Raw genomic sequence first — 26,965 nt, 5'->3', positions numbered from 1 at the left:
AATATGTCACTATGAGAAGCCTCAATGGAACCAAGTTCATCATCAATCCCAGACTCATTAACGGACATGGGTAAATTGTGGGTATCAGGAATGTAAATGCCAGAACCAGTTGTATCAGAGAGGACTTGGGAAGGAAAAGACAAAAGAAATCTCTAGGAGTAAGGAAGTTCTGAGTAGAAGACACCGTAGACAAACATATTGGTGCTGATGGATCTAGAGGAGTTTATGTATGATGGGAAGGATCCAGCACAGGTGAAGACCAGTCCTAAAACCCCTGATGGAATCCAACTGATATAATCATAGGTCCATAGAGTTGAAGGAATTGCAAGAGTCGTGTAGTCTATCCCCTGCCAAAATGCAGGATTCGTTGGATCTAAACCATCCAAGACAGATGGCTATCCAGCCCTTTTTTTTTAAACCTCCAGTGAAGGAACTTTCCTAATCAGACGGTTCCATTGTCCTACTATTACTGCAGTTAGGAAGCTTCTCTTGAGATTTAATCTAAATCTTCTATTCCATGGCTTGAACCCACTGCTTTTTGTCCTACTCAGGCCCTTCTCGGTCAGCTCTAAGTAAAGCAATAGTCTCTCCCTTTCAGGGAAAACCAACAGCCTGTGAAGCTCTCTGCTTGATCAAACCTCCCTGCAGGCTCTCAGCAATAGGCTGCAGGTTCCAGAAACAACTTCTAGTCTGGAAAGAGCTCTGTGCCAGCAATCTGTCTCCTCTCTCTAAAATGGAGCCCACTACCTATCCTCTTTACACTGGGCACTCCTGGAAGAAAGCAGTCACCCCACCTTTTATCAAGGCATCATGGGAATTTGTAGTCTCTATGGCTAGATTGCAGCAGATAGGATTGTCTCAGTAAAGGTCAGAGGCTCCTATAGTAAAAGGGGCCTACACAGTCTCATCACCAATGGTAGTCACTCGGCTTCTTAATGTGGATGGGAAAGAAAGTGCAAATAGGGTATTAGTGTCCTTTCTGTCCCTCACCAAGAAAAAAAAGGGACGGTTACTCACCCTGTGCAGTAACTTAAGTTCTTCGAGATGGTTGTCCCCGTGGGTGCTCCACTTTAGGTGCACCGGCGCCGCTGTGCCCATGGTTGGCAAACTTCTGATAGCAGTGCCTTTCCAGTTGGCTGTGCACATGGAGCGCTGGTGAGTGACGCTTGGAACGGTCATCCCACCCACACAGCCAATCGCATCCTCAGTTCCTTCTCTGACCTGGAAGTAGCTGGATCCGAAGCCAAGGTGAGGACGGTGGGTGGTGGAGCACCCATGGGTACAATCATCTCAAAGAACTCCAGTTACTTCACTGGGTGAGTAACCTTCCCTTCTTCTTCAAGGAGTGTCCCCATGGGTGCTCCATCTTAGGTGATTACAAAACAGTGTTCGTGCTTGGTGGTGGGTGCGTCAGCAGCGTTGACTCAGTAAGGGTGAGAACAGTTCGGCCAAAGCACATGTGTCCACAAATGCTTGTATTGTGTAAAGCTATATGAATGTGTGAACTGATCCCCATGTGGCAGCTTTGCAAATGTCCTCTGTTGGTATTCCTCTCAGGAAGGCTGTTGTTACTACCATTGCTCTCATAGAGTGAGCCCTTATGGTCATTGGGGTTTCTTTGTTGAATATACTATATGCCAGTTTTATACAGCCCAAGATCCATTTAGATAGCCTTTGTTTGGATATGGGTAATCCTTTTGATCTTTCCGTAGATGACACAAAGAGTTGTGGGGATTTTCGAAAGAACTCTGTGCGTTGGAGGTAGAAGGCTATTGCCCTGTGGACGTCTATGGTGTGTAGTGCCTTTTCTCTGTTGTGCTTATGGGGTTTAGGAAAGAAGACATGTAAGTATATTGGTTCATTGCAGTGAAAGGAGATAAGTGCTTTTGGGAGGAATTTAGCGTGAGTACAGAGGACCACCCTGTCGGTATGGAATATTATGTAAAGGGGTTGTGTCATAAGTGCTCCTATCTGACATACTCTTCTTGCAGAGGTAACTGCCACCAGAAAGGCGACCTTCATTGATAGATGTAGAAGGGAGCAGGTGACCAGTGGCTCAAAAGGTTTCCCCAGAGGCTTAGTTACTGTTGATCAGCTCCAAGTCCGGGAGCTACGAGAAAGGGAGTGGGTAGGGGGGCCTCCCTCTCCTCTGGGCCCCAGCCCAGGGCCAAATCAGTGGTGGGTGGTTCCCACCACTAGCTCAAAAGGACAAGACTGAGATCCCATGCTGGGATTGGGTCTCATCATGGTGAGAACATATTTTGTACACCCCAGAAGAATCTCTTGGTAGATGGGTGAGTAAACACAGATAAGCCCTGTATTGGAGGGTGTAATGCAGGCATGGCAGCGAGTTGTACCCTAATTGAGCTTAGTGATAGTCCTGTTTTGTGTAATTTTAGCAGGTAAGTAAGTATCTTTGAAACACCTGCCTCTATTGGAGTGCAGTTGTACTCGACGCACCATACTTTGTAACAGTGCCTTTTTAACAGTGCAACGATTGTATGTCTTTCTAGTTGCAGACCTGCAGCAGTTCACAAGGATTTGCTGCACTTCCTCGGGATTGTCCACCTCCAAAGGCATCAGCCAGCCACCATCCATGCATGGAGATGAAGTGTGTGTATGTTTAGGTGGTGCCTCTGGCTATTCGCTGTGTCAGCAGAGACCAGACTGGCAGGAGACCATATGGTGGACGAACACTTATCTGCAGTAGGTAAGGGTACCAAATCTGTTTGGGCCAGCTGGGGGCTACCAGTATGACTTTTGCTATGTCTTGCCTGATTTTCAGGATCGTGCACTGGATCAGCAGGAACTGTGGGAATGCATACAGGAGGGGTGTTTCCCACTTTATGCTGAATGCATCCCCCAAGGATTGTGGGCCTATGCCTGCTCTTGAGCAATAGTACGGGGCACCTCTTGTTTTTGTGGGTAGCAAATAGGTCTATTAAGGAAGACCCCCCAATTCTGGAATAGATGGTTCAGTATTGTGGGATCGATTTCCCACTTGTGACTACAAGAGAAGTCTCTGCTGAGACTGTCTGCCAGGACGTTGTCCTTGCCTGGAAGGTAGGTAGCTTGCTCAGGATGTACCACTCCCGCAGTTATGTCCTTCGGGATGCACCACTCCCTCAGTTTCACTGCTTCTTGACATAACTGATAAGATCACGCTCCTCCTTGTAGATTCATGTAGTACATTTTTATAGTGTTGTCCATTAATATTTGGACTGTTTTTGTTCTGAATTATAGGTTGGAAGTGAACACCGGCATTGCAGATTGCTCTGAGTTCGAGCAGATTTATGTATTTGTCAGCTTCGTTTCTGTGCCATTGGGCTTGTACATGTTTGCCCAGATGAGTTCCCCAGACTATTGATGAGGCATCTGTAGTGACTGTTAGAGTTGCAGGTGGCCGATGGAAGGGTATCCCACTGCACACATTGTGATGTAGCGTCTACCACGTGAGCATGGACTTTATTTTGTTTGGTATGGTGAGGTGTCTGTTTATATGGTGTATATGTGGCCTGTAAACTGTCCTGTCTCATCTTCTTTATTTTTAGTATTTTTTTAAAAAAATGCAACTAAGCTAAGTTAAGCTAAGAAACTTAATACTAACAGCTAACACTAAACTATAGGCTGAGATAAAACTAGGGCAACTATTCTGCTGCAACCGAAGTTGGCGGCTGTCAGACAAGAACTGAGGAGGCAGTTGGCTGTGCGTGTAGAATACCATTCCAAGCATCACGCACCAGTGCTCCGCGTGCACAGCCAGCCGGAGGGGAACTACTATCAGAAGTCTGCCGACCATGGGCACAGCATCACTGGCGCACCTAAGGTGGAGCACCTACGGGAACAATCCTCGAAGAAGAGATAACTATTGTGCCCATCTATGACACAGTGTGACAGAGATAACAGCCCTGCTCAAGGCACACTGTTTAAAACCTAGCCATTTTTTTCTCCAGGTACTAATAAATCCTCCAGGTATTACTAAAATTACACCCAGTCTAACTTTCCTATCCAAAATGCTAACTTCAACTATACTAATTATATACAGACCATTTTCCAAAGCTAATGTTATGGCGAACTCCAAACTCTTGCAATAGGCAATAAGAAGAAGGTGAAAGGCAAGGAGTAGCCACACCCCTTTTGTGCCCTCACTTCAGAATACAAAAAAGGTAGGAATGTATGTACCATGTAGGGGTCCTGCTAGCTAAAATCTCTAACTACAGTGGCAATCAGATGTAATATATATCCATACATTTTTAAGAAAATGCAAGGACACACTTTATAGGACTGCAAGCTCTGAGTGTACACCTTTGATGAACTGTATGTGTGATATGCACAGGCTGGTCATTTTTCATCTCTCCTCAATTATCATGTGTGTCCTTTTGTGTACAGTCTTTATTTATCTTTCTGCCCGGGTGGAGGAGCTGATAGATGTTTTTCCTGCCCTGGGGCTATGATCATGGGGGTGGGGGGGGGAGAAGCAGTAACCTACATTCCATGATCCTTTCATTAAAAAGCAAGAGTTGAAAGGTGTTGTGCATACTCAGGGGAAGAAGACAACTAACTGAACCACTCATAAAAGCTCTTCTCCAGGGATGGGCCTTTATGTTGTAATCTCAGTCAGATGGTGCCAACAATGTACAGTCTCCAACAGTATCAGACAACAGAGATTAGATCAATAATGAATTTCTTACCTTGTTTTTCAAATTAATGTTGGCCAAATCTGTCCTATGCACCAGATCTTACTGAGGATTAATGACCAAGATTAAAGAGAACTTTTAAGAACAAACTATACATAAATAGTAAGAGGTAAGACCAATTCTCAAAAATGTAAAAAAATATATTTAGCACCACAAATCTAAAACAGCTTGTTAGCATTTCCCTAAACTGGCTTTAAAAGTTATCTTTTGGCTTCAATCTCAGCAAAGACAATTCTGGACAACACAACAGTTCTGAGAAAGTTTTAAGTGAATAGAAAATTGGGCTGTGAAAGGAAACATCTTTCAACAAAAAACTATGATGTCACACCTGCAACTTACATAATTAAATCGCCCATTAAACAATTTTTGGAGTAACCTTAAAATGAATCAATATGAGTATATGAATCAATATGAATCAGTATGAGAGGATATCAAAGAAAAAAATGGTGACTTCCTGCTCATTTCAAAATTAATCATAACATTAACACATGTGGCAGGGTAACCTCACTCCTGGATCCCGAATCCCTGCTCAGTCCTTAATCTGGCGGCCTTCGTACTGCAACACTGGTTCTGCTTGCTATCAGATGAATTCTCAGACTGGTGGGGAAAAGGAAGCCTGAAACCCCTCATTAAAGCTCCTCACTCCTTCTTGGTGTCTCTGGAAATGCTGCCGTTACTTTTCTCAGTTTTTTCTGGTTTTCTTTCTATCTGTTCTGGTCTCCTCTCACTCTACTTCCTCTCCCATTCTCCTCCTCCCTCCCTGCAAGGAAGGCTTCTTTTTAAAAAGCTCTGTGGAAGCCTCAAGTGAGATCAACTAGCCTTCACTTATTTACAGTAGCCCTGTCTCCCCTGCTCCTGATTAGGCAGGTCCATTCCTGCCTTTTAGAGCTGCCTTTCTCTTGCTAAACTAGCCCTCCAGCCTGACCCTGTCACACACATAATTATCATGTGTCAAGTTTTCTCAAATGAGGTATACAACACTTACTAAACATTGAGCTGTAATATTTAGTCACTCAAGTTGTGCCTTCCATTCAGGGACAAGGTAGACTTACAGCACATTGTGTGGAAGTCTGCACTCATCACTGACACTGTACTCAATGCAGGAGTAAAAAATAGAGTTACTCACCCTGTGCAGTAACAGGAGTTCTTCGAGATGTGCGTGCCCATGGGTGCTCTACGCTGGGTGCTGGTGCAATCTCATACTGACAACCAGCGATTTTTGTGGCAGTGACATTACACTCTGCGCATACACCATGGTGCTTCCTCGTGCCATGGGTGTCCGTTAGGTGCGCAAGTGGTGCAGCTCCCTCCGTTCCTTCTCTACCTTAGTTCTAGGGCCAAAGAGGCTCCAAAGTAAGGGAAAGTGGGAGGATTGTGGCGCACTCATGGGGACACATATCTTGAAGAACTCCCATTACTGCACAGGACGAGTAATTCTATTTTCTTCTTCGAGTAATGTCCCTGTAGGTGCTCCACTCTGGGTAACTACAAAGCAATAGTCGTTCTGTTTGTCAGAGGCTGGGGAAGGATGGCAGGAGACAAATCGCTTGATCACTGTCTTCGGTCCACCCTCTCTGGGGCACCTGGTGGTGGCCAGTGTCGGCAGACAGACTACTGGGCTAGATGGACCTTTGGTCTGACCCAGTATGACCGTTCTTATGTTCTTATGTTCCATGGAGGTGGTTTGGAGCCCTGCCAATGGAATTGAGGATAACACCGCTTGTCCAACTGAGGTGGATGGGGCTAATTGCGGAGGTGAGAGCATAGTGTTTCACTAAAGTGTGGTCAGATGATCAAGTGGATGCCTTGCAAATGTCTTCTAAAGGCACATTGTAGAGGAAACTGCTCTGGAAGAATGAGCAGTGATAGTGTCTGGTGGCTGTTTGTTGTGAATGATATAGCAAGTGTAGATACAAGATTAGATCCATTTAGATATTCCTTGTGAGGAAACTGCTTGACCTCTGGATCGTTCAGCAAAAGATAGGAAGAGTCTGATTGATTTCCTCCATGCTCTTGTCCGATCTAGATAGAAAGTGAGTGCTCTTTGAATGTCCAGGGTGTGTAGTGCCACGTGAAATGGATCAGTGTGTGATTTAGGAAAGGTGTTAGGTAAGTATATGGGTTTGTTAATGTGGAAAGGAGATGGGACCATTGGAAGGAATTTGGGGTGAGACCAAAGGATTACCCTGTCCTTGGTAAATAATGTGTACAGCAGATCTGCCATCAGTGCCACTAGTTCCCCAACTCTCCTGCTCGAAGTGATGGCTACCAGAAAAACTATTTTCATGAAGAGGTGAAATTGCTAGAGGTTCAAAAGGAGGCTTAGTTAGGATTTTAAGGATATGGTTCAGGTACCATATAGGGACTGGAGGCCATACAGATGGGAAAGTATTCTGGAAACCCATAAGGAAGCATTTAGTGAGTGTGAAAAGAATGAAGTGCCATCGTTGGTTCTATGGAAAGCTGATATTGTTGCCGCGTGGACTTTAATAGTGCTGAAAGCGAGTCCCATTTCTTTTAGTTCTAGTAGGTAGTCTAATATAATGGGGATAGGTGTGATATTGGGTGGCATGGGATGGTTCTGTCTGATCCACTCAGAGAACCTCGTCCACTTGTACAGATAGGTTTTCCTCATGGATTCTCTTCTACTATAAATTAGAATTTGTTTTACTCTTTCTGAGCAGGTGTTTTCAGCATTCTGGAGCCATGAAGGAGCCATGCCTGGAGGTGGAGTCTGCCCGGATCGGAATGGAAAACCCTGCTGTGATGTTGGGTGAGAAGATTTCATTGTGTATGAAAGATGTGAGGCTCCACTATTGCTAATCTGTGCAGGTAAGGGAACCAGGTTTGTCTCGACCATGCTGGTGCAACCAAGATTACACGAGTGTATTCTTGTCTGATTTTCATGATGATTCTGTGTATTAAGGGGATTGATGGGAATGCATATAAGAGGGTTTCATTCCATTTCAGGGAGAAAGCATCTCCTAGAGATCCCTTTCTCAGGGATGCTCTGGAGCAGAATAGGTGGCATTTTTGGTTGGCTTTGGTTGTGAATAAGTCTATGTATGGCTGTCTCCATTTGATTAATACTTCCTTGAGGGCTCAAGAGTCTATCTCCCATTCGTGGTGCTTGGGGAACATGTGGCTGAGGATGTCCACCGTGATACTGAGTATCCCCGGGAGGTAGGTAGCTATGGGGGTGATGTGGTATGTAATGCACCAGTTCCATAGTCTCAGTGTTTCTATGCACAGGGAAGTAGATTGGACCCCACCTGACGGGCGGTTGATATAATACATGCAGGTGGTATTATCTGTCATGGTATTGATTGTTTTGTGAGCTATGTACTGTAGGAAGTGACGACATGCATAACAGACTGCCTTGAGTTCTAGCAGGTTGATGTGGAATGCTGTTGGGTGAATGACTACTTGCCATGTATGGTATGAGGTCCCAGATGGGCTCCCTATCCCATGAGGGATGCATTTGTCATGATGGTAACTGGGGAGTTGGTTGTTGGAAAGATACCCCATATAGTATGTTAGTTGGGTCTGTCCACCAGTCCAGCAAGTTGAGGACCCATGGTGGAAGAGTGACAGTTTTGGAGAGGGGGTCCCTAAAAGGGATGTACAGTGTAGCTAGCCAAGTTGTAGGAACCTCATGCGTAGTCTTGCTAGTTGCACCACGTAGGTGGTTGCCACCATGTTACTCAAGATTTTGAGGCATTTGTGCACTGTTGTAGTTGGGGTTGAGCGTGCCACAGTTATGAGGTTCTGGAGGGCCTCAAATCTGTTCCTGAGCAGTGTTGCCTTGGCTAAGATGGTATCTACGTATGCTCCTATGAACTCCAGAGTGTGAGTGAGTTGTAACATAGATTTCTGGTATATTATGTGGAAGCCAAGTTTGAGTAGGTTGATGTTTGTATTGACCACAGACAGCATTTCTTGGAACAATATGCCCTTTACTAGATAGTCGTCGAGGTATGGGAATATGATAACTCCCTGCCGGCATAGGTGAGACGTAACAACAGCCAGAGTCTTGGAGAAAACTCTGTGGGCTGTCAAAAGACCAAATGTTAGTGTTGGTCTCCTAATGTAAAATGTAGGAAGGGTCTTTGAGCAGGATTTATCATTATGTGGAAGTACACATCCTAAAAGTTGAGAGCTGAGAGCCAATCTCCCTGATCCAAGGCTGAAATAATTGTTGCTAATGTCACCATCTTGAACCTTCTGTATCTTATGTACTTGTTGAGCCTCGTTAGATCTAGAATGGGTCTCCACCCACCAGTTTTTTTTGGTGTTAGGAAGTATGTTGAATAGAATCCCCTGCCTTGAAAGGCCATTGGCCTTGGCTCTGTCACTTCTATATGCAGAAGGTGTTGGACCTCCAGTTGAAGGAGGCTGTCGTTAGAGGGGTCCCTGAAGACAGGCTGGGAGAGGGAATGGGTAGGGGGAATAAAGATGAATAGCATGCTTTTATAAGCTCTAGTACCCATCTATCTGATGTTATTTGTGCTCATTGGTGTAAAAAGGGCCATAGGCAGTGGCTGAGCTGAAGTTCTCCAGTTGGTGATGTGATAGCAACAGGGGTATGTCTCTGACTCTCAACCAAACCTTCAAACTTGCTGCTAAGAGGATGAAGGGTGGGATGTTGTAGGTTGTTGATGGTGCTGCGTTCTTCATCGCTGAGGTCTGTGTTTTTGTCTAAAATCATATCAAGGTTGCTATCTGTACTGCTCTCCAGGTCTTGGATAGGTGTTATGTCTGAACCTCTTATTAGGTGGTGTGTACATGCCGAGAATTCTCAATGTTGTCTGGAAGTCCTTCACAGAATTTAAGATCTCATCCGTTTTTTGTGGCGAAAAGGGTAGCTTTATCAAATGGAAGGTATTCAACCTTTTGCTGTAGCTCTCTGGGTATACCCGATGCTTTGAAGCTCTACATGTGACGATGGCAATTGTGGTGGTGCATGCTGTGGTGTCAGCCAGATCCATAGAGGATTGCAATGCTATGCATGGTTGTGCCAATTTTCTTCCACTATTTGATCTGAAGAAGTGGGTCTGGCCCACAAAAGCTCATCACCTAATAAACCATTTTGTTAGTCTTTAAAGTGCTACATAGTCCTGTTTTTTGTTTCAGCTGCACCAGACTAACACGGCTATATTTCTATCACTATTATGCATGAGATATTGTGACTTTCTTGCATAATACTCAGAAGTGTTGATCTTTTGTGCTCTAGCAGGAACTGGGGGAGCTCTTGTAGACTGGAGTAATTCATATAATCATAATCAGTAAGCATGGCGGTATTGTTAGCTGTACTTAATAGTAGGGTTGCTGAGGAGTATACCTTTCTGCCCATGATGTCAAGCTTCTTATGTTCTTTGTCTTGAGGAGCAGACCTCAGGTTTGACTGTTAGGCCTTGTGTCTGGCTGAGTCAGCCATGAGGGAGTTAGGTGGTAGGTGTGAGAAAAGAAAATCCATGCTGTTAGGTGTAATAAAGTATTTACGGTCAGCTCTCTTGTTTGTGGGTGTAATCGATGTTGGGGTAGCGGCAGGGTCCATGATGGCCTCATCCATTGGTAGAGCAATCCTTGAAGATGTTGGAGGTTGTAGGGTGCGCAGAAGTCTATACTGTTTTACTTGTTCTTCTTGCAGGTTGTGTTCCTGAGTTAGAGCCACCCTCTCAAAAAGCTCTTGGAATTGTTTTGCATCATCTGATGGTGGTGGTGTGGTAGAGATGATGGCTTCATTGCATGATGATGAAGAATTGTGTATTGGGGGTCTGTCTTCTTTTTCTGAGAGTGAATCCTCCAGCACTGATTGTAAGCTTTCTGGGGAATTCGGTACCATGTCCCTGGGTGCAGGCTGAGGGGAATGCTGTGATCTCTTCGCTGGTGTTGAAGGAGCAGTATGGTGGCTTCTGCAAGAAGACTAGGTATCCCATGGGTAGAGAAGGTAGAGGGTAAGGCTAATGGTGTGTATACTAGGTAGGTGGTGAGGGGGGTGCGATGGTCTAGAGGATCGAGATTCCAAGGAGGGCATCACTGAGTAGGGATGAAATGCTGATATAAAAAACAGTTACGCAGGCCACTGCCAACCTCACTCAGTGAAAAAGATGGAACTTGTGACCTTGGTGAATAAGCAGGCCGCACCAATGATGTTGGAGATGGCAGTACTGACAAAGCATGGGCTATAGTTGGTGTATGGTGCTTTGCGTGGTCAAGCGGTGGTGCCAAGACTGACTGAGCTGTGGTCGGTGCTGTTGATGATGTAGGAGATGGTGCCTTCAGAGCAGGCATATAGGTGGCAAGGCTATCTTGGGGACAACATGTGGTTCCGTCTCCTTTGTCATATTCAGCACGGACTTGTGGTGTTGGCCCAGCATCATGGATTCAGCCAGCGTGAGCAATGCCATTGATGCCAACGTTTTATGTCTGGGCTCCGAATGAGCTCTCTTCTGCAGCTCCGAGTGTTTAGATGGTGCTGTGCCAGAGGTGCCAGACTTATCACCTACGCTCACTCTAGCTGAGCTAGGTGCTGGAGGTAGCAATTTCGCTGGGGAAACCTGGGTTTGTGTTTTTTATTTGTCAGAGGAGGTAAAGGGATGACCCTTGTCCATACCTCTTGGTTTGACTGGTTCCTTGACCCTGGGGGGCAAGTTGTTACGCTGTAGCTGAAGTGACTTTTGGTATAGGTATGTCTTCAGCTTGTTGGCAGGGCTGAGTTGAGCTCTGGCCATAAGACTGGAGCAGTGCGCACATTTTTGAGTCAAATGGGCCTCCCCGAGACACCTTATGTAGGAGGCATGACCATCTGAGACTGGCATAGCCTTCTGGCAAGAGTCACAATGTTTGAAGCCTGGAGATCTGGGTATGGGGACAAGCAGTTGACAAACAATGAAGAATGGATTGTGGGGGGAGAGGGGTTTAAGATTTTTTTTTTGATAGGGTAAGAGTTGAAACTTGGAATTAAGGATAAAACTGAGGAAAATATTTTTTTTTAAAGTGAAGAAAGGACAAGTCCATGGAGTTCCATCTGCCGCCGAGGACAGTAGAGAAGGAATTGAGGGAGCCACACCACACACGTGCCTAACAGACACCAATGGCACGGGGAGGCACCACAGCACATGCGCAGCACGTCAGGTCACTGCTACAAAAATCTTCGGTTGCTGGCGGAAGGATGCACCAGCGTTCAGAGTGGCGCAGCTCCAGGGACATCACTCAAAGAAGAACAAGAATTACTCACAGTGCCTTAGCCTTTAAAGACACTGCATTCTTGACTTGAATCTGAAACAAACGCAGAGCTACTCTTCAAAGGGGTGAACAGTGTCATTCAAAAGGAGAGTTCCTAATGCCAAACTCACTGTAATAAAACCCTATTATATACTGTACATGAAACCAATGTATTTTTAAATTTAAATCTTAAATGACAGGGGTTTTTTTTAAATGAAAACATAACTGATGTTCATGCTTATTTACCTGAGATGCCACAGTGAGCATGATCATAGAAATGTTGTAGATTCATGGAAGACTTCTTGTAAATCACATGAAGATGTCCATTTTCAGAACTAAAATGATTGGAATTTTCAGTAATATTCCTTAAAGGCTCAATGAAATACTCTTCTTCTTCTGTAGCAATAACTCCATGCTTAAAGGTGAATAAGAAGACAAACAAAAGCAACTAGTTATTATTCTCTGTATATATCCATAATTATAAGACAACATACTAAACCAAGCAGACACCAGCTCTCCTCCCACTGAACTCAACAGCAAAATCTCCACTGACTTCAGTGGGAAAAGGTGCAGGTTCCTATTAGCAACATAAAGAGAAAATGAAAATGCTTCCTTGGTATTTTCCCACCATTTTTAGCCAGATGTAAGAGAGCAAGAGATATTTTTGATGTGTAACAATCAGCCTTTTTTCCTCTTCATGAAACAATCTATTGACAAAGATGTTCCAGAATTATATGATTCATATCCATTAAAAATTATGCCAAGCCAAAATGGCCTTGTTCAAAGAATGAACACAGTGTCTTTTATGATGGCATACTGAAAGATGTTTTAATGCCACATATTGAATCAAAGGAGAAAACTTACATCATAGATTTATTTTAGGCAAATATTATTCAAAGAAACCACTGTGTTTTGTATTCAAAATGCTGAATTCTAACACCATACTTCACTTCTTTAGGCTCAAATTAATATTAATTAGGGCTGTCAATTGATGTGTGTTAATACCTATGATTAACACAAGGAAGGATTAATGCATTAATTTTTTTAACATGTTAATCACAGGAATTAATGCTGTGCTGCCCCAATCGGCGCTTCAAAGCATTAGGAGCCCGGGGATCAGCTGGAGTCCCTAGCTGACCCCGAGTTCCATGCAGGGCTGCCCATTGGCAGCGCACATGGAGCCGGGGATCAGCTGGGCACTCCAGCTGATCCCCGGCTCCGCGTTACACTGCCCCTTTGAAGCGCCGGTCTGGAGCTTCAAAGAGGCAGCGCATTAGGAGTCGGGGGTCAGCTGGAGTGTCAAGCAGATCCCCAGCTCTGCGTTGCCTGTCTGGAACATCAAAGGAGCAGCACAACGCGAAGCATTCCAGCTGATCCCTGGCTCCTAAAGCACTGCCCTTTTGAGGTGCCAGGGCACTGCCTCTTCAAAACACCAGGGTGGCCTTTCCAAGGGGCAGAGCTGCACCGAGCCGGGGTCCACAAGTGCTACCCTCTGGTGTTAAAAATAAGAGTTTAAACATTCCCACTTAGATTGGATGTTGGCTCTGAGACCACACAGCAAGGATATGTGAACCCTGTCTCTATTCTGCAGCATAGACATGCTCTGACCATTTAACTGAGAATACTCAGCATCTTCCAGACGATGCTCAGCCTCTCTATTTTCAGAAATTAGCACATAGGCTATTGTGTCTCTGCAGGCAGCGTAATGTGCATGCAGCAAGACTATAAAGGGTCATTTTACAAGGCTGTAATGTTCACCTAATACATCCTATGCATTTGCACCTCCATATTTCATATCAGCAGTGTGTATATAACTTGTGAAGTGCTATGGGACACTTTGGAAAGAATGGCACTTTATATAAGTACCTTATACATCTATTTTCAAAGAACATATGAGCACACATCCTAAAATGGATTCCTTTTCAAAATGCCTTTTCCCTATATGGAAATCAATAAAGCAAATGTTCCACAGTAGTTTTCACTACATGTGAACTGAACTGAGTTACTTCACAAAGAAAATAACATCCAGGTTCAAATTTAGCCAGCATATGCTGGTACTAGACCTCTTCCATAGAGCCTTCTTATTCTTTCACATCTAAGTTTTCATTTAAAATAAAAAGGAAGGGCTAGATTCACAAAAGGGGCTTAAGCACTTAACACTCAATTTGGGCACCTAAGTCCAACATTTAGGTATAACTGGCATTCACAAACCCCTCCTCCCCCATTCGGCTGCCACCTAACCTAAAGTCACTATGTTTCCACCAGTAAGGGACCCGCAACATGTCTGTAAGTGGACATGTTCAAAGCCACCTGACATTGTCAAGCTGCTCAGCATCTAATACCCATCTAAGCTCAAGCAGGTTCACAAGCTAGGCATTCCCCTTCCCATTTTGGCTGTTGGACTCAATGCAGTAGGCATTCTCTGAGTGTGCCTAACCCAGACAGGAGAAGGTGGTGGCCATGTCCTTATATACACATCAATAATTAGAGAATTCACCCAAGATTGTGAGGGTGCATCTACACAGCAGCATTATTTCGGAATAATGGCTGTTATTCCAAAATAACAATGTGAGCATCTACATAGCAATTCTATTATTTCAAAATAAATTTGAAATAATGGATAGTTTATTCCAACTTCTGTAAACTTCAATCCACGAGGAATAACGCCTATATAGCTACTTCAGAATAGCATTAATGTAGACGCTTCACTGTTGCTATTTTGAAATAGCTCCTCCCCAGGGCCATTCAAAGTAATTACTCCCCAGTGCCTCTTGGGGCTCTAAATCAAGGTAGCAAGTCATTTAGCTTACATCAGTAAATTTACAGATGCAAACTAAACCGCTATACCGGTGCATTAATTTAACTAAACTGATTTTGAAACCTATTTTATAGCTTCTTTAGAAAGACAAATATATCAACAAAAATACAAAATAATTACCTACATATATATTTTAGAGTGTATCTGTCTGTCTGTCTGCAAGTTGGTTTGTTCAAGAACTCCTTATAAACTATATGAGCTAGGGTCACCAAATTTGTCATGCAGCTGTTTCTCTTAACTTAAAGCAGAGTCAGGGTGTGGTTGTGCTAAGACAACCGGAACTCCCAGGAAAAGAACAGTTTTCCATAACATGTGAAGGGAGGAGCTGCTGTTTGGACAGAAGCTATTTGGGTGTGGCCACTGGGGCCAGCAAGCCAGCAGAGAAGAGATATCCTGAAGAGTGTCCACTGTGGGTAGCTGTACCACCAAGGAATGGCCAGAAGGGCTTGGGCTCTGCCATCTTGCCTGCTAGCACACTAAGTAGCTCCCCCCACCCCAGTTGTTGGCTGCAGCACTGGATTAGGGAGAGAACAGGCCCATGGAGGGCTAGGTGGATCTGGGAGAAGAAAAAAGGACCTGGGTGAGGGGCAGTTGTCAGGTGAGGATAGTACACTGGCAGGCTAAGGAGGAGTCGGGGTGAGGGGGCAAGAACTGACCCCTAGCAGACTAGTGGGGGTGAGAACAGGCCCCTGGCAGGCTGGATGGGGGCAAAGGAGCCCCAAAAACAAGCCCCTGGTGAGCACTAGGGCCAGATGGGGGTCAGAACAGGCCCTTGGTAGGCATGGAGGGGTCCCCCACTCTAAGTCCCTCCTCACCCCCCAACCCGCACTCTCACACACTCCCCACCTCCTCCTGCACTATCACTTCCCCTCCCCCCCACCCACCCACATTCCCAAGGCACTGCCCTGAAGTACCTGGGCAACTCTGAGTAAGTCTGCTAGCCTTTACAATATTAGAAAGTATATGCATTAGCAATGTTTCCAGTTTGTACATCTTTAGTAATTTTTTGCTAATACATTCTAGGAATTCTGCTATCACATCTGAAATGAAACTTTAAAGCACACTTTGGGCCTGTAGTTCCACTCCTTAGTAAGACAACACTTACACTGACAACAATAAAAGGTTTCTTTAAATAAAGAGTATTAGATTGAGCTGACCATTAAGGAAATAAATGTTTTTATATTTTTGAATTAATTTTTCATTTCATATTTTCTATCCTATTTCTATTTTACATGGGTTTTTAAACTATGTTCATCATCAATGTATCTAAATGCCTTTCAGTAATGCACTAAGCAAAATCACTACACGTCATATACTGTTGGTTCTCTCATCTTCACACGAAAGAGAAAAGCATGTGGAGTGGGGAGTCTTGTTCTGATAGGTGTATTTTTGTTTATTTGAACATATACGGTACCGTTAAATCTCAAACACCAAAATATGAATGAAGATCATCAGAATATAAAAGTGACCTCTAAGAAATTTAACAAAATGTTATCCAAGGTGATCCCATAACTGACGGAAAATCAACAGCATAGCCTATTCTTAAGCGTCATTTGGAAGAAGAGACAGTAATCAGCAGTGGGACTGGCACATTGTTGGATCTAAACAAGGCCATTTTTATAGACTCAGTATCAGTGATAGGCAATGTAGGCTAGTGAGTGAGCCTCATTTGTGGCCATCTTTCACCTCAGTGGGCCACAAGATTGTTGTAACCAAGACTGTCTCCTGAGATAGAGGAGTTTTGCTAACTATGCTTGCATACCTAGAATGTGTGAGGTGTCCCATTTGAATTATAGTATCACTTTGGTTGGATGCAGAGGGAACACATGGCTCTCCCAGTTAATGTGGAGTGCAATGAGCAGGCACCTCACTTCCTGTGCCCTTGCTCTGTGTGTGTGTCACTTTGAAAATACCAATAGGGGAAACATTAATGAATGGAAACTAGCTACATCTGACAACCCTGAGAATGGGCAATGGTAAACAAAATGTCTCACGGGCCACACAGAGAACCCAGATGGGCCACAGGTTGCCACCGCTGCTCATTGCCCTGCTTAGTCTGGTTTGGAGGGGTGGGACACCATTCAGCACATATTTCTAAGGTAATGAAACTTCTGTTACATTTCTTTGCAGATGACCATTAAGCATAGACTCATGGAATACTAGAACTGGAAGGGACCTCGAGAGGTCATCGAGTCTAGTCCCCTGCCCTCATGGCAGGACCCAGTACTGTCTAGACCATCCCTGACAGATATCTTTCTAACCTGCTCTTACATATCTCCAGAGATGGAGATTAGACAAACTCTCTAGGCAACCTATTCCAGTGTTTCACCACCCTGACAGTTAGTAAGTTTTTTCTAACGTCCAACCTAAACCTCCCTTGCTGCCGTTTAAGCCCATTGCTGCTTGTCCTATCCTCAGAGGCTAAGGAGAACAATTTTTCTCCCTCCTCCTTGTGATACCCTTTTAGATGAAAGAGTTACTCATCTTGTGCAGTAACGGTGGTTCTTCGAGATGTGTCCCCGTGGGTGCTCCACTCTGGGTGCTGGTGTGTCCTTGCGCCGGCGACCGGAGACTTTTTCTAGTAGTTTCTGCTGCGCCGCGCACATGCCATGGCACCCTCTAGTGCCATTGGAGTCCATTGGGCGTGTGCGCAGCACAGCCACCTCCGTTCCTTCTCTACCCGCTAGAGGAATAGGCTCCAAGCAGGGGAAGAAGGAAGGGTAGTGGAGCACCCACGGGGACACATCTCGAAGAACAACAGTTACTGCACAAGGTGAGTAATTCCTTCTTCCTCAAGTGGTCCCCGTGGATGCTCCACTCTGGGTGACTACAGAGCGGTTGTCAACTTGTGGAGGTGGGTTTGGAGCCGTGTGGTAGTCACTGTAGATAGAACTGCGTGTCCAACCGCTATAGAAGTTGCAATTGAAGAAGAAAGCACGTAGTGTTGCGTGAACATGTGGCCAGATGACCAGGTGGTGGTATTGCAGATGTCTTGCAGAGGAACATTGTTAAGGAAGGCAGTTGTAGAGGACATTGCTTTTGTGGAGTGAGCCGTTATGGATTCAGGTATGTGTTTACTGTGTAACTCATAACAAGTTCGTATACAGGAAGTGATCCATTTCGAAATTCTTTGAGATGAGACTGCCTGCCCTTTAGATTGCTCAGCATAGGAAAGGAACAGTCGAGGTGAGGCGCGCAAAGGCTTGGTGCGGTCCAGGTAAAATGCCAATGCCCTGTGGACATCAAGCATGTGCCACGTGGTGTGGACTGGAACAGCATGTGGTTTTGGAAAGAAAGCAGGTAAGTGTATAGGTTCATTGACATGGAAGGGGGAAGGCACTTTAGGGAGGAACTTCGGGTGGGGTCGAAGTATTACTCTGTCCTTAATAAATACAGGGTAAGGAGGATCAGCCATCAGGGCCGCAAGTTCACTCACCCTCCTGCTGGAGGTTATAGCAACCAGAAAGGACACTTTCATGGACAAGTGAGACCACGCACAGGTGGCTAATGGTTCAAATGGTGGTTTCGTCAGGCTCTTAAGAACATGGTTTAGGTCCCAGACGGGAACTGGTGGTCGAACCGGTGGGAAGGTGTTTTGCAAACCTTTAAGGAAGAGTCTAGTCAAAGGGTTAGCGAGGAAGGAAGCGCCATCGATAGTGTGGCAAAAAGCTGCTAAGGCTGCCGCATGTACCCGGATTGTACTAAGAGTGAGACCCGATTGCTTGAGGGATAATAGGTAATCCAGCAAAATTGGGATAGAAGCAGAAGCCGAACATGTTGTGTGTGAATCTTTACACCAGTGGACAAATCTATTCCACTTGTATAAGTCAGTTTTCCTGGTAGAGAATCTTCTACTATTAATCAGAATCTCTTTTACCAGGTCTGAACAGGTAATCTCGGCATCCTGGAGCCATGGAGGAGCCAGGCATGGAGGTGAAGTTTGCGCAGGTCCGGATGGAAGGTTGTGCCATGGTTCTGTGAGAGGAGGCCATGATGGAGCGGGAATGGAAACGGATTCGTTGCCATCATCCTGTGGAGGTAAGGGTACCACGTCTGCCTGGGCCAGGCAGGTGCCACCAGTATAACTCGGGCCTGATCCGCCCTGATCTTGTTGAGGACTCTGTGCAATAGATGGAATGGGGGAAAGGCGTAAAGAAGGTGAGCGCTCCACGAAATGGAGAATGGATCTCTGAGAGAGTGTTTCCCCAAGGCCCCTCTGGAACAATAAAGGTGGCACTTTCTGTTGTTCTTTGTGGTAAAGAGATCTATGTCCGGTTGTCCCCACTGAAGAAAGATTGGGGTGAGGACCTGCCTGTCTATCTCCCATTCGTGTTGATCGTGGAATGTGTGGCTGAGGGTGTCCGCTGTGATGTTGAGTACCCCCGGGAGATAGGAGGCCACCGGGGTGACATGATGAGCTAGGCACCAGTTCCAGAACCTGATGGCTTCTGTGCACAGGGATGGCGAGTGGGCGCCTCCTTGGCGATTGATATAGTACATGCAGTTGGTATTGTCTGTCATGATGGTGATTTTTTTTGTGCTATAAGCTCTGTGAAATGCTGGCATTCATATCTGACTGCTCGCAACTCGAAGAAGTTTATGTGGAAAGTCTGTTCCATGAGCAACCATTTTCCCTGTGTTGTAACATCCCCCAAATGGGCTCCCCAACCCAAGAGGGAAGCATCTGTCATCAGTGTAAGCGTAGGTGTAGGACTCTGGAAGGGAACACCTTCTAACATGTTTCGTGGGACTGTCCACCAAAGGAGAGAGAGTGGAGGATGTGAGGTGGGATAGATACCACCTTGGAGAGTTGATCTCTGGAAGGCTTGTAAGCTGTTGCCAACCAGGACTGTAGGCCCCTCATATGAAGTCTGGCTAGTTTGACTACATATGTCGTGGATGCCATATGGCCTAGAATCTTGAGACACAGACGGACTGACATGGTAGGAGCTGTGCATGCGGTCGTGATCAGATTGCGAATGGTGGCGAACCAGTGCTCGGGTAAGGTGGCCCTTGCTGCTACCATGTGGAGGTAGGCACCTATAAATTCCAGCCTCTGAGCAGGGGTAAGAGGATTTTCCGTGGTTTATATGAAAGCCAAGGTTGGTGAGAAGGTGTATCGTGGTGTCGGTCATGGTCTTGGCTTCTTCGAAGGAAGAGCCCTTTATGAGGCAATCATCCAAGTCTGGGTATATCATGACTCCTTGACACCGGAGCGCAGCCATTACGACTGCCAGGGTCTTGGAGAACACTCTTGGCACAGTTGAAAAGCCAAAGGGGAGCACCCGGTATTGATAATGCCATGTCCCCACCGTGAAACGTAGGAAATGCCTGTGAGCTGGATGTATCATGACATGAAAATAGGCGTCCTAAAGGTCGATAGCCGAAAGCCAATCTCCTTGGTCGAGAGCGGGGATGATCACAGGTCACCATCCTGAAGCGGCGATAGGCAATGTACTTGTTCAGCCGCCTCAAATCCAGTATGGGACGCCACGCTTCATTCTTCTTCTGGGTTAGGAAGTAAGTTGAGTAGAATCCCCAACCTTGGTATGCTGGAGGAACTGGTTCTATGGCACCCAGTTGCAGGAGATGAGAAACCTCTTGATCGAGAAGGGTTTCGTGAGATGGGTCTCTGAAGAGGGACAGGGTAGGACGGTGGGTAGGAGGATGAGAAGTAAATGGGATAGCGTAGCCGTATTGCATCAATTCCAGAAGCCATTTGTCCGATGTAATGAGGACACATTGATGAAGAAAGGCCTGAAGGGGGTGCTAGAATTGAAGCATATCAGTCCTGGGTGACAGAAGAATGGCTTCTTGGCTCTCGACCTGTCTTTCAAACCTGCTGTTTGTTTGCAGGCAGGTTGGTAGACGAGTGTTGTTGCTGTTGGCGTTGCAGCCTGTGGCGTTGAGGCTTTGGTCTCTGGCAGAAATCGTATCTGGGTTGGTGTTGTCTGAATGGCTCTCTGGGGCATTGATAAGGCTGGTACCTAGTCCTCTTGAAGGGAGGAGTGTACATGCTCAGAGTTCTAAGAGTGGTTTGGGAGTCCTTCATAGAGTGCAAGACTTCATCTGTTTTCACAGAGAATAGGGTAGCCTTATCAAAAGGTAAATCCTCCACCTTCTGTCGCAAATCTCTTGGGGAGATTGGAGCCATGGCAACCTGCAGAGGACGATGGCAGACGCTGTAATGCGAGCAGCAGTGTCTCCTACGTCCATAGCCGACAGTAAGGCCGTAAGGGCGACATTGTGGCCTTCTTGCATAATACTGAGCAAGGTTGGTCTCTTATGGTCTGGAAGATGGGGAAGAAGGTCTTGTAGTTGAGAGTAGTTGGCATGGTCGTAGTCGGCGAGCATCGCAGTGTAGTTAGACGCTCTGAGAAGTAGAATAGCCGATGTGTAAACTTTGTGACCCATGATATCTACCTTCTTATGGTCTCTGTTTTGTGGGGTATTTCTGAAGTTTGGTTGTTTACCCTTGTGATGGACAGAGTCTACTACTAATGAACTGGGCGGGGGATGGTTAAACAAAAACTCCATGTTCTTAGGAGCGATAAAATATTTGCGGTCCACTCTATTGTTTGTTGGGGCAATAGAGGCCGGAATCTGCCAGATTACATTGGAAGGGTCCATGATAGCCTCATACATGGGGTTGGCTATTCTGGAGCCAACTGGAGGCTGTAATGTACAGAGAAGTTGGTATTGTTTGACATGAACCTCCTGAAGGTCTCGTTCCTGTGCCAAGGCCACTCTTTTAAACAGGTCCTGGAATTTTCTAGCGTCAACGCCAGGAGGTGGGACTTGGGCTGTGATTGTCTCATCTGGGGAGTACGATGAGTTGTGTAAGGGGAATCTGTCCTCCCCTTAGGAGAGGGAGTCCTGTATGTCAGAGTGGTTCAGGGAAGTCGGCTCAGTGACTGCAGCGGTAGTGGTTGGTGAGGCTGGCGGTGGCCTCAAAATTGTGGAAGGCGCACGGTGGTGGCTCCTCTTGGGCTGTGGCTCCCAGGTTTGCCATTGGGTGGCATATGGTGGAGGAGGATAAGCATATTGCTGTGCATACCACGGAGGTGGGGAGAGGAGGGTATGCATACTGTAGTGTCGTAGGCTGCCAGGAGGGTGGCCTGGGTGACGGGCTAGAATGTTGAGATGAGAATCTGCTTCTTGACCCAGTGCCCGCATCACTGGAGGATCGAGATGCCACCGAAGAATGTCAAGAGCGCACATACTGGACAGAGGAACCAGGTGTCGGCGGTGCCGACTGAGTATGACTCCATGCCGGGGAGCAGTAACGAGTGTGGTCATCTCTCGGTGCCGAACGGTGCCGTTTCTGCGGTGCCAAGAGCAATGCAGGTGCTGGAGACTGTGTGGGTTCGGCGGCATCGTGGGAACCAGGGTTGGTGTCAGTACCGCGGGCAACGTGGATGTCGCGGGTGGCAGCGGTGCCATGCTCTGCGATGGTGTCGAGTGTTCCGGCGGGGCATCGGTGCGCGGCTTCTTAGACGGTGCTGCTTTGCTATGATGCCTCGGTGCCGGGCGGTCAGAGCCGCGGACAGTCAGAGCAGACGGAGTTGCAAGTGGCTCCGGTGCTGTATGCAGTGGTGCCGACGATCTTTGTCTCGGCTCAGAGTGCGCTCTTTTGGGCACCCCCGTCATCTTATGCGATGGCGTGCCGGAAGTCCCAGGTTTATCCCTGGTGCTGACCCGTGCAGCTGTCAGTGCCGAGGGTAGCGAGGGAGTTGGGGAAAGGCCTGTTTTTGAGGCTGTATGGCCAAAGAGGGTAGAGGGATGATATTTTTCCATACCCTTACTCTGCGATGCAGTTTTTGAGGTCGTTGGAGAGTCGTTGGAAGAAGGCTGGAGGGACCTCTCGTACAGGAGAGTCTTAAGTCTGTTAGCCCAGTCACGGTGCGCTCTCGTGGTCAGTCTGGAGCAGTGCAGGCACTTTTGAGTCTGGTGTGATTTACCCAGACACTTAATGCACTTAAAGTGCCCATCAGACACGGACATCGTATCGCGGCATGATTCGCACCTCTTAAAGCCCGGCAAGCTGGGCATGAGGCACTTATACAAAAAGCGGTGAACCGCAACAAGAAAAACTTTTTTTTTTTAACTAACTGGGTAACAGGAGAGGGCTAAAAAACTTGGATCATGAGAAAAACTGGGGAGTGAACAAGGAAATTGTCTATTTTTTAACCAGAAAACGAGGAGAACTGAAGGCTCCATCTACTGCTGAGGACGGTAGAGAAGGAACTGAGGTGGCCGCGCCGCGTGCATGCCCAACGGACTCCACCGGCACTAGAGGGTGCCGTGGCATGTGCGCAGCGTGGCAGAAACTACTAGAAAAAGTCTCCGGTCACCGGCGCGAGGAGACACCAGTACCCAGAGTGGAGCACCCACGGGGATCACTCGAAGAAGAAATCTGAAAACTGCTATCGTGACCCCTCTTAGTCTTCTCCTTTCCAAACTAAACAAACCCAATTATTTCAGTCTTCCTTCATAGGTCATGTTCTCTAGACCTTTAATCATTCTTGTTGCTCTTCTCTGGACCCTCTCCAGTTTCTCCACATCTTTCTTGAAATGTGGTGCCCAGAACTGGACACAATACTCCAACTGAGGCCTAATCAGCGCAGAGTAGAGCGGAAGAATGACTTCTCATGTCTTACTCACAACACTCCTGTTAATGCATCCCAGAACCATGTTTGCTTTTTTTGCAACAGCATCACACTGTTGACTCATTTAGCTGGTGATCCACTTTGACCCCTAGATCCCTTTCAACTTTCTATGTAGTTAAAATTCCTTTAAAATAACTCAGCTGTTATTTATATATGGAAAAATATTTTATAACCAAAAATATCTGGCTTTTCTGGATAATTTTGGTCCAAATCTATTCCTACTGAATTCAGTAATAGTTGTTATAAACCCATTCTTCTTTCTACTAAAAAACCTATTTATTTGTTTTTATCGGTTTAAGTTTCTAAATTATATTATAGGTAACTGTGTTGTTATGTAGCAATCTTAATTAGGTTTTGAAACAAAAGTTTTTTTGGGAGGAGGTGTTTGTACAAATTGCCATTTAAAATACATTTATTACTGAAAATACTCTGTATGCCAAATTTCTCCATTGGGTTAAAGCACAATTAATGTCTGACTTTTCACATCTTCCCAGAGAGGTCCAACACGTTGTGTATTTTTGTGTATTAGGCTGTGTCTACTACAAGCTATGGATGTGATTCCCTGCTCATGTGCACACACTCACACTAGCTCTCACAGAATTAGTACAAGTCTAAATGCAATGTAGCCATGGTAACACAGGCAGCCATGACCCGTGCCACTGCAGCTACACTGCTAGCTCTCACTGACCTGTGCGATTCTGTGTATACAAGCAGGGGAATGATACCACCAGCTCCTACTGTAAACTGCAGCCTTGGTTTGCTCACTGTATTGACTTTGGTCTCTCTAATCCACACACCTAATAATGGAGTAAATAGTAGCTTTCCTCCTTTAATTAGTGCACATGTGTATTATTGCTTGACAATAATGAAAGCTTCCTACACAATTTTCCACTGAAAGTAATGGGCACCATTTCAGATTTTGCTAGGGGACAAGGGCCTGTGCATGCTGTAATGGTGGGTGGGAGGGGGAGAGTAAGAGCATGGGAGGGTGGACTGAGGACAGAGGCTTCAGCAGTGTTATTGAGTATTCTCCGTACAAGCCAAGCACAAGATGGAGAGGTGGGGAAACCAATCCCCACAGATCATCTCTATCAAGGGGCTACTAAGGAACTGGAAAAATCAACTTTTTTGGCACACAACTTAGCAGTTAGCTGACAGGAGCACTATATCTAATTTCTATATAAAAGAAAGAAAATTAAATAAATCATAGAACCATTCAGCTCTAACACTAACATATTCTGACATCTTGTGGCAAGTCACTTAAGGGACACTGGCTAGCCTTAAAATGTTAATATATATTCTTACTTTGTTACTAACTCTGGGGAAAGAGACACCCCATTGGGACTCCTGGGTTCTATCTCAGCTCTGGAAGGTGAGTGGGATCTAGTTGTTTACAGCCAGGGGCAGATACATTTCAGCTCTATATAAGAACATCAGAATGGCCATGCTGGGTCAGACCAAAGGTCCTTCTAGCCAGTCTTGTTAATCTCTCTTCCTATGGAAGCTGTTCCTTACCCCTCATTTCTGTTGTCCTTTCTGTACCTTTTCCAAATACAATATATCTTTTTGTAAATGGGGTAATCAGATCTGCATATAGTATTCAAGATGTGGGCACAAAATGACTTTATATAGAGGCCATATGGTATTTTATGTTATTATCTATTCCTTTTCTAATGATTCTCAATATTCTGTTAGCTTTTTACTTTTTAGACTGTAACTGCACATTGAACATATGTTTTCAGGGAACTCCCCACAATGATTCCAAGATCTCTGGGTTAGGAATCTCTGGGTTAGGCTAAAAGGGGTTAAAAACAAGGGTGATGTCATGCTAGGAGTCTACTACAGGCCACTTACCCAGGTGGAAGAAGTGGATGAGGCTTTTTTTAAACAACTAACAATATCATCCAAAGGCCAAGATTTGGGGTGATGGGGGACTTCAACTATCCAGATATATGTTGGGAAAATAACACAGCGGGACACAGGCTATCCAATAAGTTCTTCGACTGCACTGGAGACAACTTTTTATTTCAGAAGGTTGAAAAAGCTACCAGGGAGAAGCTGTTCTAGATTTGATCCTAACAAATAGGGAGGAACTGGTTGAGAATTTGAAAATGGAAGGCAGCTTGAGTGAAAGTGATCATGAAATCATAGAGTTCACAATCCTAAGGAAGGGTAGAAGGGAGAACAGCAAAATAGAGACAATGGATTTCAGGAAGGCGGATTTTGGTAAGCTCAGAGAGCTGATAGGTAAGGTCCAGTGGGAATCAAGACTGAGGAGAAAAACAACTGAGGAGAGCTGGCAGTTTTTCAAAGGGACATTGTTAAGGGCCCAAAAGCAAGCTATTCCGCTGCGTCGGAAAGATAGAAAATATGGCAAAAGACCACCTTGGCTTAACTATGAGATCTTGCATGACCTAAAAATAATAATAATAAAAAAAGAGTCATATAAAAAATGGAAAGTAGGACAAATTACAAAGGCTGAATATAGGCAAACAACACAGGAATATAGGGGCAAGTTTAGAAAGGCAAAGGCACAAACTGAGCTCACACTAGCTACGGGAATAAAGGGAAACAAGACAACATTTTATAAATACATTAGAAGCAAGAGGCCAAGGACAGGGTAGGCCCACTAGTCAGTGAGGAGGGAGAAACAGTAACAGGAAACTTGGAAATGGTAGAGATGCTTAATGACTTCTTTGTTTCGGTCTTCACCAAGAAGTCTGAAGGAATGCCTAACATAGTGAATACTAGTAGGAAGGAGGTAGGTTTAGAAGATAAAGTAAAAAAAGAACAAGTTAAAAATCACCTAGAAAAGTTAGATGCCTGCAAGTCACCAGGGCCTGATGAAATTCAGGAGACAGGAGAAATTCCAGAAGACTGGAAAAGGGCAAATATAGTGCCCATTTTTAAAAAGGGAAATAAGAACAACCCTGGAAACTACAGACCAGTTAGTTTAACTTCTGTGCCAGGGAAGATAATGGAACAAGTAAATAAGGAAATCATCTGTAAACACTTGGAAGGTGCCAAGGTGACAGGAAACAGCCAGCATGGATTTGTAAAGAACAAATCATGTCAAACCAATCTGATACCTCTCTTTGATAGAATAATGAGTCTTGTGGATAAGGGAGAAGCGGTGGATGTGGTATACCTAGACTTTAGTAAGGCGTTTGATACGGTCTTGCATGATATTCTTATCAATAAAGTAGGCAAATACAGCTTAGATAGGGCTACGGTGGGTGCATAATTGGCTGGATAACCATACTCAGAGAGTAGTTATTAATTGTTCACAATCCTGCTGGAAAGGTATAACAAGTGGGGTTCGGCAGGGATCTGTTTTGGGACCGCTCTGTTCAATATCTTCATCAACGATTTAGATATTGGCATAGAAAGTATGCTTATTAAGTTTGCAGATGATACCGAGCTGGGAGGGGTTGCGACTGCTCTGGAGGATAGGGTCATCATTTAAAATGATCTGGACAAATTGGAGAAGTGGTCTGAGGTAAATAGGATGAAGTTTAATAAAGACAAATGCAAAGTGCTCCACTTAGGAAGGA

General features: G+C 45.3%; 1 protein-coding gene across 5 annotated transcripts in view; it reads right to left on the bottom strand.

Annotated features, from left to right (window-relative positions):
* ADAMTS6 (ADAM metallopeptidase with thrombospondin type 1 motif 6) overlaps window positions 1-26,965 on the bottom strand; it is a 368,722-nt gene that overhangs the window by 317,004 nt on the left and 24,753 nt on the right. For all 5 annotated transcript variants that reach the window (XM_075932396.2, XM_006117000.5, XM_075932394.2 and 2 more), the window contains one exon: window positions 12,171-12,339. In XM_075932396.2, coding sequence (XP_075788511.1) covers window positions 12,171-12,339 — 169 coding nt within the window. The remainder of the gene's footprint in view (window positions 1-12,170; window positions 12,340-26,965) is intronic.

The sequence above is a fragment of the Pelodiscus sinensis genome, chromosome 6 (genome assembly GCF_052426305.1).
Source record: "Pelodiscus sinensis isolate ZL-2025 chromosome 6, ASM5242630v1, whole genome shotgun sequence".
Classification (NCBI taxonomy): Eukaryota; Metazoa; Chordata; order Testudines; family Trionychidae; genus Pelodiscus; species Pelodiscus sinensis.
Note: the sequence above shows the minus strand (reverse complement) of the source record. Positions and strands in the feature narration are given on the sequence as shown.